Below are 18,104 nucleotides of genomic sequence, written 5' to 3' on the forward strand. Positions count from 1 at the left end.
AGAGTGATGAGCTGTCTTTATTTCCTTATCTGCAGGTGTGAGCTTAGCCACGACCACTAAAGAAAGTTTGTGATCTAACCCTTATAACATGGAACAGACCAACGTGCACAACAAAGAACGCCAGAACCAAATGCACTGGAGTGCGTGTCTCCTCACCCAGACCCTTTGTTACACTGTCTGACTGTCCTCGCCAAAAAGTGACCGACATGACAGAGTTGTTGAAAATAGCAGTTCAAACATAGTTATAAAAAGTCTTGGAACGTTCTGACATCTGAGGGATGCAGTATTCACGCATAATTGCCGCTGTTTAGATGGAGTTAACCAGGATCATTATTGCAGTGGTTACTCTACCTAATAAAGTGGAGATTAACTGTACATTCTCTGTGTCTTCAGACAAAGAGAACACAGTAAACAGTGCTCCTCCCCGTCCGTGTGTCGAACAGCAGTCTGTCCGTCCTCCCTCCCTCCCTCTGGCCGTTAACTTTTACAGCTGCGTTCAGAGCTGGAGTCTGCGCACCAGCAGTGCCCCGTCAGCCGCGCAGAATCTATACACAAACTGTAAATGCTACTTTACGAGCAGCTGGTGTGTATAAGTATGTGCTCATAAAAACGCCATTCTCTTTGTGACCTGATATCAAGGACCAAGACTGCAAGCAAATGAGCTGGCATAAAAAATGTTAATTCCCCTTTGATTTCCTCGGAGCATTGTAAAGGCCCCTTCATTATTGGGAAGACATGAAACATCCACTGCAATCTACTGGTTATGGCCGGACTGTAAGCCTATAGCATTAAACTGGCTCCGGGACTGTGTATGTTTGGCCTGGCTGAGCGGTCACATTTGGAGTCCTGCGGGACATCGGCATGCCTTAACGATTCAGTTTATTTAATTTATCCAAGAAAAGAAATCCCAAGTTGCGAGAGTACCATCCATCTCTAGCAGCATGAAATCAGTTTAACACATAAAACAGCTCATTTTCAGGATAAACCACGTTCGACAACATGCTTTGCTTTTTACGCTGTGTCTACACGTTGAGACATTCGGGGAAGTTTCACTTTGAAGAACTCGTGAGCAAATCCTTAAACATCCCGATAAATCTCACAAGTTGTTTTCTCTCTCCAGTATGCCTTTGGCACCAACCCTGTCACTTCTTTGTTGGATCCTTTGGAGGAGGAACTTTTGAAGACGATGCACACTTACTGCGGTAAATCCCACACACTCTTCACAAAGACGCTGAGCCACAGTGTGGCAAACGTCAACAGGAAAGCTCCACGTGGACGATGACTAAAGCATAGAGCAGAGGCTCCGAGGGAGACCAAGCAAGAAGTCTAACTGGAGCTCGTCCGTCTTGACCACGCTTGTTAATTTATTTTTTGAGTTTTTAAAATGGTGCAGAATGCACAAAACACACCAGCTACAGCTTAGTAACCTGCGATTTTAGCCTGACAAACTGACAAAACTATTAAACCATACAACACAACTGTGGTGTGAAGCTGTGAAGCTGTTCTGGAGAACAACTGCGTGAAGCTCAATCAGACAGCTGGGATCGTGTCATACTGAGACTAATAACAGCTCAGCACCGGATAAGAGCATGATGTAAATCCTTGAAACCTTAATCGACTGGAATGCTGAACATACATACATATCTTAGCTTTTTTCCTCCTTTTTATTTGTTCTAATTCTTATTCGAGCAGTCTTCTTCCACGTATCACTTTCTTCTTCATGTACTTTTGGTGACTCACTAAAAGTGCGAAAGTTAAGAAGAGTAGCACTGGGTCTTTCCATATTGGAGAATTTATTGAATCTTGTGAATGACTCTCATTAAAAGAGAAAAGGTTCTCTGGAAGATGTGTGCACTGGACTCCTTTTTCATCTTTCAGAAACCACTCAAAGATCATTTAAACGAATGTGACTTTATTGACAACAGGAGTAGTTGTTTTGATATGAAAACTTTTTCATTGTCTTTGTCTCTTTCCCTTTGTGCATGCAGACCGCAGAGATTCACATGCTGAATCTGTTTTTTCTTTTTAATGTTGAAAGGTTTGAACCAGGTGCAAAAAATGCAACCGTGCCACCCTCATTAACAGTACTGTAGCAATATCCATCCACGCATTTAATGTCAGTTACTTATGTTTTTTTAACTTCTCATTTCTATTTGACGTGCTGAAATGCTGGGAATGTAAGTTGAGCATGTGATACTGTAGCTGCATACATTAGCATATCAGTGCATTGACTGTTGACCATGTGAATAAGCTACAAGTTCTCTCTTGATGCCAAAGAATGTTTTATATCTGTGATGGTTTCCTCACCGCTGAATGTATTTTGGATTGAAATGAAAAAGACTGAGTGTGTGTTTTTATGGTTTTAATGTAAGGTTATCATCTGTTAATCTGTGTTTTTTGATTAAATACGATTTCAGTTTGATATTTTCTTACAGCAGTGTGCCGTTTGACCAGCAGAGGGCAGCATTTTTCCATATGTCACAAAAAACATTTCATTTTCAGAAAGGGAAAGTATTATGTATCATAAAGATTATAAATATGTGTATATATATACATATATATGTAAGGAGCCATGTATTTCAGATAAACAAATGATTTGCACCAACATCAAGCTGGTCACGAGGCATCTTTTTTGGCTTCATAAAGATCTAACTTGAAGAAGATTGATTCCATGTTTCCAACACCTCCCTGAGCAGATCAATGGACTTGCCAATAATCTATGACTGGGCCACCCGATTCTTCACTATTCCTGCCTCGGCTCTAAGGTGCTCATAAAGTGTAAGTGATGGACCAATATCGCAGCTCTGTTGGTGCCTATCTATGACGCTGTGTGCCATTGACTTCAGGGGATGAGTTTATGCTTATTCCCATTAGGTTGGGCATACAATCATCCATTTATGACTAGAGGTGGTTTGATTCATTGCTCTAGATATGTCCTTCATTCATCACTATATATCCGTATGAGAGCTTATCAATTACCTTTATTGACCTGTGTGCCCAAATGTAACATGTAACGGGCCTGGTCCCCTGAGGTGGCGGAGGGAGACGGGCTTGAATTGAGCCTTATGTTGGTGGTCCATCTTCCGAGGTTTCATCTCCCTGAAACTACATGTTTTATATCGCAATAAATAACTCAGATTTAATTTCTTTTGTGTCCTCACAGCTGCAAGAGAAACTATTTAGAATAAATAAGTGACCTCCAGCTTTCAGAGAGGGTTGAGTGGAAGATGCGGGGAAAGCAGGCACATCGCCAGATAATTAAATGTACGAGTGTGCATGTGTGAGTGTTGGTGATGGACAAAGAGAGAAATAATGGGAAAAAATTCAGGTGAGGTCGGCCATTTTTTGCTATTGTCACTGGTCACAGCGTTGAAGAGGAGAGATGAGTGAACAGTGGGAGGGCAGAGAAAAGGCGGATGGAGTGTGTTCATGATGAAAGAAAAGAAAAAGGCTGTCATAGTCAATACAGCAATTAGGGTACTTTGTGGCTTCAAAGCTCGATCTTTTGGAGGTTGCCTGAAAACAGAGTTGAACCTCAAAATGGTATCATCAAAAGAAAACAGGCAGAGACATTTTTAGAGAAAACAAACATGTAATGTGTTCACTAATGCTGAGAGCCTCATTCGTGCCACAAAAACACCCACCGAGCTGTGGAGAGCCCCTTTTCAGAGAAGATGCTTTTCTCCTGAGGATAAATAGAGTTTGATAAGTGCAGCATGAGCAGTCTGCCTTTAATATTCTGTTAGAATCGTTGCTGTTAATACATTAGTTGTAGTAAGCAAAAAGACCAAGAACAGTCATGTTACGACTCTTGGTAAATTCGAGGTAAATTTGCAAGTAACAGAAAGTGGAAGTTGTTGCTTTGAACCCACAACATGTGACAAAATGAGCTCAATGTGCAGTGAAAGGGACCATTCTAAGCATATCATTATCCTTGTGTATCATTAAAAAAAATCACATTAGCAAATACAAAAGGTCCGAGTAGTTTTTGTGCCAAAACAGTAGAGTATGCCCAAAAACATTAAAAACTCAGACCGGTTGTTAAAGAGCATTAGAGGCATGGAAAGCTTTGTGATCGGAAGCATGGTACGGATATGCATGACTGGCATTAACTCTCAGACTGATGGTAGTGTTAACTGATGATGTGACAGAAGCAATTGGATGTATATTGGGATATACAGTGTTCAGATTCAGCTAAAGTGCAGTAAAGATGAAAATAAGAAGAAAACAAAGCAATGAAATACTCAGCAATGGCCAAGTCAGTCATCAGATATCAACCTGATCAAGCTGCGTCCCACTGACTCAACTAAAGACAGCAAGAAGGCAGCTGCAGAAGAAGCATGGCCAAAGGAGGAAATCCATTTTTTGGTGATTTTTATGGCTTCGATGCAACAGGCAGTCATCTGCAAGGGATCATCAAGATGTTTTTTATTTGTGGTTTGGTGAGTTTGTCCATTTACATTTAAGCCCCTTAAAATGATACCTTTATTTTGAAAGTAAATGTATCCCAGGATTAACAAGCAATCTGAATGTTAGCAATCTACTTAAAAGAAGAAACGGTTTCACTGTTAAAAATATACGGGCCTAACTGTAAATGAATGCAGCGTCAGTGAAGCTGCAGCCATAAAACCAAAACAATGAAGTGAAAGATGCCAAAGCTCTCTTTAGAGCTTTGGAGAACTGTACAAGTCTCTGCGGTTTCATCACACTGTCATTATTTCACAGAAATATATTGATGGAACACTTCTGCAGCTCTATAAGAGTTCATATTGTTCTTTGGAGCCCGGTGAGGTTTGTTTTAATGGCCTACTACTGGTCTATAAAAGAATAAATTATTCATTAACCCTTATTAAAGCAATAGCTGCATTTTAAAGCCTCTTCTTATGGATATCCTATTGGAGAGTGTAAACTATTTCAACATGGACTCTGAACTTTGTGTTATATTTGTAGTTTATTGTGAGCGCACGCTGCAAGGTGTCTTTTTTTCATGTGACTTTTCATAAAGAAAGACAAAAAAAACAGCTATGACAGATTGAGTCTTATATAGGCACAGTAGACGAGACAAAATGTGCACATGTTCAAACATATACCCACACACAAGGCGCAGTTTGAGCATGTATGTCATACCTTACTCCTAGACAACGCAGCAGGGGGTCATTTACATTCTGTAATACAGTCTACATATCACTGCTGCGGGAGATGAGAGACCTGACTTTCCCCCACAAACAGAATGTCATGTTCTGCACTTCTCATTCACATGTGTGCGACTGCAGGGTATGTTTGATGCCTAGTACAGGGGGTGCATTGCTCACAACGACACTGAATCTGCCTCACTCACGATTCAGTGGAAAGACTGACGGAGAGATTCACGGGTATTTTAGCAGATTGCTTTATTTACCTCACAGTTTATTTACTCTGAGTGTTTGTTTGGCTCTGCATGGTAAATGCCACCTAGCCAAGCCAAATGATATCCATCCAGCTCTGGAAGAAATCATGTTGCTGTAAAGATGGCAGCAAGCTGTCTGCCAAATATAGTCCCTTGCCTTTTTTCTATTATTTTTGCTTAGTTTTACATTTTCATTTGACCCTTCTGTCCTCACACATTAGTTCTCCAAGAATCCACCTTTGAAATCCACCCGCAGTGTTTGACCCAGTTACTCATTTCTGATATCTGTTTATTCCTGCACCCAGAGGGCAGAGTAACTCCTCAGCTCTGCTGCAAATACAAACGTACCCAATGTGCTCATCAAGCAGAGATTTTTTTGGAGGGGATCTATTCAAGAAAGAATGGCATAGTGGTTTTTAAGATTTAGGCGCAGCTGTACTTTTAAAACCTTTTAAGAATGCCTGCTTGAGTCTGTGCCTGCTAGGAAATGCTGGCCTTGGGGATGCAAGCTCCCTCGCTTTGTACTACATCACGGGCACAGCATGGTAAAAACAAGGGTGCTTCAGTGCAGCGAGCATATTCAAGGACAATGAGAACTTTATTATCTTTTAAAGTATGTGCAGATGTTGAGATGCTGCTTGTAACAAAATGAAGTAGGCAGTGTTTGTTCATTATAATACATTCCTTCCAGGAATCACTCTCATGTCTTTATGGTAAATGTGAAAATGCTAGCATATGGCTAAAAATACGTACTGAGCCGTGCTAGTTGTGTGTATAAAGCTGAGAAGAACAGGGTTGCAGGTTTTTGACTGAACTTGTTTTTTATTCATATATTCCATTAATTAGTGAGCTGCTTTGCAGATGTTTTATCTCTGAACATAGATAGGCTGCTGTTAGCTACCTTTGTCATTACATAGTAGCAAGCCTCCTTGTTGGATGCATAAAACCCAGATAAGGAGCTTTCACTCAGCCTTGCTGCTGAAGAAAAAGGAAAAAAGAAAGAAATCCTGCAGCCCGATAAGCTTTTATCCCCACGGACCACCCATATAAGAGGAACATGCCGTCATCAAAACCGTGCAACCTAATTTTTCTTATTTTATACACTGAAATTACGTTTTCAAACAAACTGCAGTCACCATTTTAATTAACATTAGAACTAAATTCACAAGTTGACATTTGTGAAAGGTATTTTGGGTTTTTAATTCAACGGTGTTCCATGAATTTGTGAGCTGGAAGTTCTTTTAATTCCTCCTACAGAGTGACTCATAATGAGAGTTGCTGTGGAACTTAACCTTAAATCGGCACCCTGTCAAATCCAGAATAAAATTTTAAATCCCTCTCTTAACATAGAAAGCCCTTAATAGGCAAACTCTACTGTATTTTAAAGACAGAGTCCTGCATTATTCCAATAGGGAACTCTGCAGGCTTACTTGTGGTTCCAAGAGCCTCCAAAAGGAGGCAGCTCATTCAGTTGTGGTGCTCGCCATACATGGAACCGGCTGTGGAGACATACGACATTTCTTCCTTTAAATATTAGGCTGAAAACTTTCTCTTTTAATAAAAGCTGGTAGTGCTGGCTTTGGTGACCATGAACCATGTCTTAGGCTATATGCTGCTATAGGCTGATGGTGCGAAGAGACCTATGATGCGCATTGTGCCTTTGTAACTTTGCCCCCCATGGCATTTCTTGATGTGTCTCTATCTGTCTCCTCACTGGTTGAGGTAGATTGCCATCCTCTCCAAGTGTGATCCTGCAGGTGGTTTCTTTCCATTAAAACAAATGTATTTCTTTCCTCTGCCTGTGTGTACTTGCTCAGAAGGAATTTGTCAGGTTTCTTTTACAGTGAAGTAACTTAAGATTACTTTATGATGCTAATTGGCACAATGTGAATACAACTGAATAGCTGTTTTCTACTGTAAGAACTCGCTGGATGTTTTTTGTTATTTAAATTAAGGGTGCCAACATCAAGTTTTTCTCAACATGCCTCTGACTATGGATTTAAGTTTACTCAAGAATTTTATTGCTAATAAAAGATAAATGTCGTAGTACATTTTTGCAGAGAATGGGAGAATCAAGGTGCTTATGTATATGCATGCTTATGTATATGCATGTGCTGCTTTATATGCATTAACATCTAAAATACACATTCAAACACAAAAACCCAACCGCTCCACCGCTGTCCATTAAAAACTTAAATCCAAAGCTGAGGTGGCGCTGAGATGGAGAGGCTGACATCAGAAATGAGAGTGACCCTGCTGCTTTTATATTTCAACAAACTCTGACCCTCCTACTCTTTTCTCCACTGCATCCTCATCGCACAACAATAGATTTCCCATTACAGCCCCCTCCTTCACTTCATCCCTCAACTGCACCTGACAGTATTTACTCCCAGAGTGATCTGATTCAGAAAAGACACTGTGCCTCTTTGTGTGTGGTTATATGCTTCATTGTTCATGTGTGCAAACAAATGTTCTTGAAGCATATGTGCATGTCTAGTCATGTGAAAGCGGTTGTATGTGTATATTGAGCTTCATTGTCCTCAAAAAGCTCAGCGCTTATCTTCTCCTTTCGTCATATTTTACTCTCTGCATACCTTCGTTCTCCCTCTCCCTGACACACACACACACACACACACGCACACATACATCCTCTCTTCTTCCCTTGTGGGCTTTTCAATTAGGTAATTACAGTGGCAGTGAATAGAGCCTGCCTGGACACTGGCACTCTATTGTAGCGGCACCTGTCCCCCCATAGACAGCAATTACCTGCCAGGCTGGAGGGGAGTTTGAGGCTATTGTCTGTGTGCACACAATCACATGTGTAAGTCAATGTGGGAATTTGTGACAGTCTCTATAAGTCTTTGCAATGTCTGCGAATATATTTGCATTGACACAGGTGTGTTTGCGCGCACACCCATTTTGGCTCTAAAGAGTTTATTGTGCCTTTATCAAAGATGCTTTACATATTCACGTTCAATGATAGAGGAGGTTTGAGATGTAATTTTATTTTAGTTGATGCTTACCAACACGACACCAGCCAATCTTTAATTATGAATGTTGCACAATGCCAGTGAGACATTGTAGGGGTTTGTGATCAGCGTGCAGTGGAAGGTCAGCAGCAAGATTTTGCCTGCGGGGCGTAACAGCTTAGATACCGCTGCCGCCCACGAGCAGCACGTTCACCAGACTATTAAACACTTTGATAACATTTTGAGCGAGCAGTTTTCTTCGTCTTAGTAGAGATTAAGAGGAGGATCGTGGATGGGATGGGGAGTGATTCCCGAATATGCTTTGTGCAGGAGAAATAGCTTCTACTCCAATCTGCAAACTGGGCAAATCCTTAATGTAAGTAGATGAAGTAATATTAAAAAAATATATATATATAGAAAAAAGATAAGGAAAAATTTGGCACATATAGATGAATTGAACTATATATATATATAGGCAAATGTAAATTTTTGCTTAATGGGATAGATTTCAGTTGGTATAATCTGTTTTTGGGATTAGTATGACAGTCACTGTCATATTTTTCACATAGTTATGAAACATTACCTCCTCTTTGTGAAGCACAGTGTCTGCATGCTGTATTTACCAAATTTACTTTCCTTTCACAAACAACTTTGTGCTCACACATGAATGCCACCTTTTTCAACCAATAACTGGACCTTTATTCAGGGTCTAACAAATGGCACATTCCACTGAAACCCAACTTCTCCTCTTTTATTATTACCTTCACTGTCGCTAATTCAAGGTGTCACATTCAAGCCACTTGGTTAAGTTCAGAAAACTAAATACAGTACATATTGCACATATCTTATTGCCACAAATGTAAAATAACCTATTTTCGGGGACACAGGACTGTTGTGTGCCATTTCTTAGTAGGCTCAGTGCAACATTTATGATGTTATTCTGAGCACTGAAATTGGAGCACCCGATAGATATCAACCATGTGCCTGCTTTCAGCAAACATTAATATTTACAACAAGATCAGTTCATTGCCATGCTCTGATCTAATAAGAAGACTAATGCTTCAGTGTCAAGAGTCGTTCTGCAGTCTGTGGAAGGACTCCCCTGTAGTTCCAGTTAATCAGGTTAATCTGTTAGCCTGTCACTTAGTCTCAATTTCCCAAAGGTGAAAGTAGCATTTAAAGGCCTTACTGACAGTAGCAGTCGATAGGATTTCATGACATATGGCATTAAACTTTACTCAGTTTTTTTGGAGAAAATAAGGTATTTGAGGACACAAAAAGTATACTATCATCAGCACACAAGGGCAAAAATTGTCCCCCAAAACAACACTCAATGCAGTTCTCGAGGCATGTGAAAAGCTCTACTGCCATTTCATCTCCAGCAAGGAGCGCTGTCGACATTTAGACCGGAACAAAATAGGAATCAAATTGTCTCTCTCAGTGACAGGTTCGTAAGGCAAGAGGCCTTGATAGCAGAAACAGATTTCAGATGGATGCTGCAAAAACAAAAAGAGAAACATTGACTGTAAATGTGACATTTTTAACCAAGAGCAGGCATCTAATTATATGCTCCTAAGTCTTGGTTCAAGACAGAATGTTTGATACGTCAAAACAATATTGTTATGTTCAGTACTGAATCAAGAGACACTTTTCATGCTAGCTCTGCTATTAACTTCACATGACAGGAAAGAAAAAGATTAGCTGAGAACAGTTAGCTACATGCTGTCACACAAGCCAGCATAAAAGAGTTGTCTCTCTCAAACGGGGAACGTTTGATTACTAATTACATTATTACGACTACTGTTTGACCTGATAACTACGCCACCAGCCAAATGCAAGTTTTTTACATAAATGATTTGCTGTGTAAAAGGTGGTGTGCATTTTTATGAAGATTGTTTTTTTCCATTGGTTACTACAGTACATGCAGTAAGACTCAAAATAAAAAAGTTAATCTGACAATGATACAAAAACTTTCATCAGAAGATGCTAAAACTGCAGTCTGTACAACATGACAAACCTCATATTGCACAGACATTAATTTTCTATGGTTTTATAATAGTTGTTTATGCCTCTAATCAGCTATGTGAAAACCTGCTGGTTTCCTCTGCATTAGCTGTAAAAAGGACAAAGAAACTTGAGTTAATATAGAGCTTTTTTTCCTGTTTTCTGTAGTCTGTGGGTGTAGTACAAAAAGGTTTATCTGTGTCTCTACTCATGAGGATTAAAGTAAATAATTTCCGCAATACCTCTTAAATAAGAAAATGTCGCCGTAAATTGCACCTCTAACTACTTGTTGTCCACTCAGGCAGCAGGTGTATTGTCCAAATTACACCCTGGTGGATCTTGTGCTCCCTGGTGTGCTAATTTACGCCTGGGTCCATTTTATAGTGAGCACCTATTGATCTGCCTGGACACACATGTAAGCCTCTAAAGCTCTGTTAAGACAAAGCAAAATGTCCACTGCAAATGGGTTGATGGAAGGGTTGTGTGTGTGTGCGTGTGTGTGTGAGTGTGTGTGAGTGCTGTGTTTCACACCATGTAATTCTCAAACCTTTCAAGGTGGCAAAACACACCAGTGACATCTTACCCTATCTGTTCCCATGACGATAAGGATCTGTTCTGTTAATTAAAGACTGTGTACTTCCACCTTATGTGATGTTATGTACAGGTTAAAGTAGGAGCATTTTCAGTAAAACAGACATACACAAAACACACATGAACGTGCCTCTTGATTTTTTGATGTGACTTAATTAAATGGAAATGCTCCATTCCCTCTTATAGTAGGTTATAGTAGTAAAGCGTGAAGGTTTGCCTTCATATATGTCCAATTACTGACTGTTTTCTGGTTCCTAAATAAAAATGAGTGACTAAAATCCATAACGACAAATGGTGAGGTATCTTTGCTTCGCTCCAAGTTTCTGTAATCAAATGCATGTTTATCAGTGATGTTCATCAGGCTGATCTCTCCTGTTGTTCCGGGCGAAGCATGTGAGACAGGATATGAGGCTGATGGTTGGGATCAGTTGCTGATAGCATCACACGGGACAAACAGGCATCCAAACGAAGGAATACTGGCAAAGGATATAATTAGAAAAACTCATAATTGTCTCCCTCCAAGATGGATTCAAAGTGTCTGAAGGTGGAGTTAGAACTGAAATAAAAGGTCACCACAAAAATATTGTCTCTGTTAACAGAGTCCGGTGAGATAAGTGAAACCCTGAAACATTCTGTTGTGTGGAGTTCAAACATGTTTGCTTTGTGATCATTATCCCAAAGTGAAATGCTGGAAAGAATGTGATAAATTGTTTGTTCCAAATTTCGAGGAAGTACATTCAAAAAGACTTTTCTTGCAGCACCTCATAAAGCATGATGTAGGTCCAAAAGTTGCTCATGATACAATCTGGTTACTTGCAAATACTGAATTGTAAAAACTTTTTAGTTTGACAGGAATTTAAATTGCAGTCATAAAACCTGCACCTTGACCACAGTCAGGGCCAAACAGCCCATGAATTTGTTCCAAAAAGAACCATGCTTCTGCAAATGTCTTTTGGACCTATATCGATGGAAATCAGAGCAGATGACAGTCAAGTGCAGTAAATGAGCAGCTGTAACACGTGGTGTACAGTCTGACAGCCTTAATACAAAGTTAACTGGATAAGATTGTGAGAAAGGGAGGATGTGACAGGACTCAAGGAAAAACAGATGTCTCACAACAAAAGAGCTCACAGTCACATATCACCTTTTCAGTTCCCAGACTGTGTGCTTGTGGTAGATGCATCTGTTATTGGACCCGTAAGTGGCTGTGCTCCTTTTCTAACCAGCAGTGCACGGGGCTGGTTTCTTTTTTTTAAAGAGGCGCAGGCATCATTGTTTTAAAAAAAGCATGAAACTCTGAAAGTAATTTCGGGAAAATATATAATTTTTTACCCACTGGTTAATGAACAGCTTGCAAAAGCAACATATTCTATAGCTTTGCTCACTTTACTTATCCTTTTCAGATTAAATCATTACTTGCCAGCATATGTGGCAGGGCATCTAGTGTTTATTTTAGACATGCTGTGTAAATGTTGTGATGCGATGCAGATCCAGTGTCCTAAACAAGCACCTTTGGGTCGGCTTCAGGTGTGATGACGGTCAACAAATGAAGCAATTAAAGAGATTAAAATACATGACAGCATTTCATAAATGAAGGGTATATATTTATTAAAAGGCAAGCTAAGTGGTTCTCCATTTTCCTTTTAAATTTGCTTTAACCACAGATTTCACTCTATTAATCTTACTGGTCGACGCTAGCCTGTGATAGAGGATAATAGCTTTAGATCATCCAATCATCAGACGTGTTTCTGTAGCGGTTGACTTTTTAATGGTTTTCAATCTTTCCTATTTGAGACTTGAGAGAATTGTCTCTTTTTTCAAGTCATGAGCCAGCAGCAATGAGGTAGTCAGAACCAGCCACTGGATCTTCCTGCTAAAGCAAACACATCAAGGGCATTTCTGCTGCACAGACAGGCCTCACTTTGATCTGGGAATACGCAGACGTCCTCTGCACTGACAGCTTATGTGAGCAGCACAACCCTGCCTGTCGCTCACATCATTGCCACTTGGGGAGAAGTGGCTCACATTGTCGAGAGCACAGATGTGGAGACCCACTGGGAGAAAGACAAGCAAACTAAAAAGACTTTGATATGTGGGTTTAGCAGAAGGAACATCTCAATTGAGGAAGAACAGCAGAGTCTCGGTCATCTCAAAAATAACACATCAGTCTGACTGCAGTCAAGGTCACACACGACCTGATGACGGCTGAATCTATTATGTCTTCACTGCTTTAGTTGTCCGAGGGTGTGTTTCCATGTCCAAACGACTCATCAATTAGGAGGTTAATGACTCGAAATGCAAAATTAATTCAGCATCCAATGGAATACTCCATGTAAATGTGTGTAAATGTTGAATGAACTCCTCCCTCTTTTGGGAACATTTGAGTGAATTTCTCCCATACTGATCACATATATGAACTGCTGCTCTTTCCTCAGTCAGACTCAATTTATGGTTTAATTAATATTTTGATTCCAAAAAGACACTCATGTTTTCAGAAGCACAGCTTGCCTCCGATGTATTCATGGATATGATAAAATTTAAATGAAAAACCTGAGATTTTATCTTAGAGATGATCATATTAAATGAGTAAGCCACGTTTGAACTCACACAGTGAAGCTTACAAGAGGACTTACTGTCACTGTAATCTACCTAATGATAAAAAAGCCTCAATTTCTTTATTCACATGGGAGTAATAAAGACAAACAGAAACTAAAGTGAAGCATGTATGTGCTATGATGACAAATTCAGATCATAATTTACCTCAATCTCATCACACTAAAGTTGTATTTGCAAAGTGGTTGGATCCATTCTGATTGAGTGTCATCATAAAAAGACACACTCTCAGGAAGTGAACACTATTTTAGCTGTCAGCACGTTATATTGGCTAATAGTGATTAAAGCTTTAAATTTTGATCATGAGTGATTTGCCCTCTCGGGATTGGGATTAAGCTGTCTCTGCAGTGTGAGGTCATTCGTGGGAATGATAGCAGCTGCTTTATTGATGAGATTTCAGCATTTATTGGTGCCACACTGGCAAATCAAAGAAACAAACACGAGCTAATTTATTAGTTGATATAGTATGCACCATATAATATTAGAATAACAGCTTCAAGCCATTTTACTTGCACCTTCTTTCTTAGTGGCACACATTTGATGAGTAGGATATTCTGCCCTGGTAGACCGTTAGTGCACCAGTCTTTCCTACTGCCATTGTTGGACCAGAAGTGCCATGAATGCAACAGATATGAAGGGAAAAAAAGGGTTTTTATTCAAAATTTCTTCTATATCCCTGAATTTTGCATATCTAGCACAGACTGTGTTATGCCCAGTCTAGGGGTAACCAAGACACAACATAATTGTGACCCATCTTCTTCAGGTCTCAAGCAGCTACAGAGACATGATTCCGAATTTTCAATGAGAAAGTTTATTTATAAGAAGTATAAGTCCACTTGGAGTTAAATTATTAGCTTCAGGATGGGCCAAGGCCAAAACAGCAAAGCTATCTACAGAAGGGAAACTGACCTAAATGAAGCAAATCAAAAGAAAAGACAAACACTTACCTCCCTGGTCTAACAAAACAGGAAAAACTGAAGAAAACAATATGGCAGCCCACCCCTACAAACTTCAAGTTATGATTGTACAAAGTAACGCTCAACATGACTTTTGGCAACAGTGTCGCTGGTTAGGAGGAGAGGGAGATGAGTCCCCTGCTGTCATCATGCCAGGTCTTTATAAGAAGCATAAATACCTTTATATATATATATATATATAAGTCTTTTTGTGTACCTGGGTATCAAAATTAGTTGATGACTAATGACCACAGGTAGACTCGCTCAGGAGACAACATGTAAAGAAATTCATAGCCACCGGTCTTCATCTGAGGTGCAGAGATGCTCCTTCTCAGTTACATGTCCAGGATTACACCATCTGTTGCTAACAAGTGCTGCGATCCTTCCTTCTCCACTGTTACCTCTCTGTCTGCAGTCTCTATCTGCTCATGTCTTACAGCTGAGTAGAGATGTTAAAGTTGTTCCTGCTGCCATGTCTTGTTGAAAAACAACATATCATATGTCATATTTCTGCTGCATCCTCATCAAGCTTGTCCATTTTATTTGCCAGTGATCTCACATTCCCCTTGATGATCAAGGAAACAAATGGCTTAAACTTCCTCCTCGTTTTTCTTTGGATAAGGGGTCTTATTTACGGTATTACTTGTGCTTTGATGAGCTCAGACAGCAGCCCCTACATGCAAAACACTTGCCCATGGTTATGCATCATAACAGATTTACAAAAGTGGCAGCGGAAATCCTTTCATCAGCACAGTATCCAATCCAACATATAAAAACGTTTAAGCATATTCTAGAACATATTTTATTCAGTGTTTTTATTCACTGTGAATGGTGCTTTGTTGACATCCCACAGTACATTTTGTTACAATAGTCCATCAAACCCTTAAAACACTGTCCAGCAACTGACTCAATAAAGACAAAGGACATATATAGATTGTTTAGATTTACAGCTCTACAGAGGAACAATTACAGATTCTAATTACACCAAGTTGGAGCTCTCAAGGGAGCAACACTGCCCCAAAACAAAGAAAGATTAATAATGAAATGATGAGACATGGACAATCAGAGGATGATGTTCTGGGAGGGGAAGCTATGATTTAAAGATCTGGACAAGCTAAGCTTTAATCACTTTATCTGATTGGCATTTAAAGCCATGAATCTAAATTAGCAAGCCTCAAGATCATTTTGGCAGTTATGTGGAGTCAATTTCCACGACTGGAAGCTGGCTGCTTGTCAGAGTTAATATGCTGCACTGAAGGACATATTGTGAAAAAAGCAAGAGAAAACAAGAGACATATGCCACATGATGTTAAATTGGGTGTAGATTGGCATTTCAGTTGCAATTTTTCACCTTCACTGTTGAAAACTAGTGCCCCCCCCCCTTTTTTGTGTGTCTTTGTCTTATAATTAGCAATTTTCTTGCTTTGCTGCTTTGTCTGTATTCCATTGTCTCCCCATGCTTGCCACTGTGTACTGTATTGTCTCATCCTTGTCTGCCTTAATTATCGCTGAATTGGAGAAAATGGGCTTTTTAACCAATAGCTCTTTTTCTCAGCTGGCGGGTTCTCTATCATTCCTTTCCACTGTTGTCAAAATGGTTGCCTTTGTACCTGCTTCCGCTACACCTCAATTACCAAGAAACCAAATGGTCATCTGGGTTATCTGCAGATAAGCAGTTTGGCAAATTCAGTTAGCTTGTTATCTCATCTGTCGGAAGGTAAAATGAAAGATGCAGGGAAATCATATAATTAGGCACTTTGATGCATTGCCGCTCTGTGAGTCAGAAAAAAGATTACGTTTCTTAATTTGATGCTGACAACCTGCCGTAAGAATTTAGAATTTAGTCTTCTTTGAGTTATTCATCTTCAGATCTCCAGTTTTTTGCTCTCGTGGTGCACAAATAATTCTGCTCTTTAGCATCACTTGAGGAAATTTTGAGGGAATGCTAATTTGTGATTCAGTTTGATAATACATGTATGAAATATTCACCCTTCTCTCCCTCTTTCTCAGCATTGATTCTAGCATCCTGTGAGCGGCCTCTTTGTGGCAGCATGTGTCTGATATTGGCGGAGGCTCTGGGGAGGTGTGTGAGTGTGTGTATGTGTGGATGACATGGGGGAATCACTCCGACGAGTATCCTACTTGACAGTTGCTCGCTGCCATCCAATGGCTCTCACCTGAGGCGCAGGCACTGACATCCTTCAGAACCATCTGCCTGTCGTTCACTGCTAATTGATTTGTCCTTGGATAGAGGTGTCTGGGAATGCTTTGGGGAGAGTATGTATTTTGACGGATGCACTATGAGAGACCATGTACAATGCACAAAAAAGGGCGGGGCATTGACAAGACAATGTTCTTAGCACCTTGAGGGGAATTAGTTGCCCTTGTGATGTGTTGAGTTGTTTGAATAACGCAGCAGGAGCCTAATAGTGACGTATCTAGAGACAATTTTAGGCATCAATTTGGTTTCTTCTTCTTCCGCTTCATAATGAATAAAAGTATCTGTCTCATTACAGTACTTCTAGCTTGCCTACTGATTGCGATGTAACTCAGCCAACACTTTTCAGTCTTCAGGGATTCATGCCAAAGTAGAAGAAAAGGCAACTGCGGGAGGAAGTGACCTCTTTGACTTGTGAATACAGCTTTGGAAACTGCTACCATCTTCAGCAGTCACATGCCTGAAGCACTGAAATGAATACATTGTCTTTTTTGACACAAAAAAAGACAACAATGGTCACAACAAGACCATGAAGGCAATAATGAATGCAGGAAGTGGGGAATTATTCAAAAAGAAAACGCTGCAAGCCACGAGTCAAATATTATAGCCTTTAGTTTGAGTTCAGCCGTCACAAGGGATTGCTCAATAACTGCATCCCTCTCTGCATTATATTTTCAAACTTTATTCCCTCCCCCAAATAAATGCCCCAACAGTCTTTAACTGGCCAAAACCTTCTTTGAGAAATAAAACATGATGTGCTCTCAAGAAGAAAGTTTCTGCTTCTTATTATGAATATATAAACCATACGACTTTGATAGTCGGAACCTCCAAAAGCTGTTTCGATGAAGCACATTGAATTATTCAGTTATCCATCTTGTCACGTGGCTTGTTACACATGATCCATCATTGTCAAAACACATCTAAAATACTAAGGATATTAAAAATGTATGTGTCAGTCTCATTGCGCTCCAGTTCAGTGTTAGCAGGATGAAGAAGAGGGTGTTTGGAGTTGTATTAAAGAGACGTTGACCTCTGATATCAGATGCGTCTTGATATGAAATCCACAAAAAGCAGCTTCTGCTTAAGCATTCTGCCCTCGTAATTACCATATACAGTAGCTTCCAGGATGTGGGACTCCCCTCTCCCTCTCCTTGCCCAACAACGTGTGAGTGAGTGCCGACTTCAACCACCCACCAGTAATTGGTGTGGCTACGAGGATCTATTCCCTGGTGTTTATACTGGAGCAAGGAGAGCAGCTAATGTATTGGTGTCAGAAAAGGTTAAATGCCAACACCAGCATTAAAATGTAATTAAGCTTTTCTCCCAACATGATAAATGAACAGACGGTGTATTGCATATTGGTTACA

The 18,104-nt window shown here is 40.0% G+C and overlaps 1 protein-coding gene across 2 annotated transcripts in view; it reads left to right on the top strand.

The window, feature by feature from the left end:
• The window catches only part of gxylt1b (glucoside xylosyltransferase 1b), a 366,738-nt gene that overhangs the window by 4,054 nt on the left and 344,580 nt on the right, over positions 1–18,104 (top strand). The window contains exon 7 of one of the 2 annotated variants that reach the window (XR_011909971.1): positions 1,121–1,343. Coding sequence is in view for 1 of the 2 variants with exons in the window: in XM_072377793.1 (XP_072233894.1) it covers positions 1,121–1,282 (162 nt within the window). In the remaining variant the exon portion in view is untranslated. Of the gene's footprint in view, positions 1–1,120; positions 2,423–18,104 lie in introns of those variants that run through there. The other variant, XM_072377793.1, reaches the window with a different exon arrangement.

Source organism: Leuresthes tenuis, unplaced genomic scaffold (assembly GCF_036924035.1).
Source record: "Leuresthes tenuis unplaced genomic scaffold, fLeuTen1.0.hap1 SCAF_23, whole genome shotgun sequence".
Taxonomy (NCBI): Eukaryota; Metazoa; Chordata; class Actinopteri; order Atheriniformes; family Atherinopsidae; genus Leuresthes; species Leuresthes tenuis.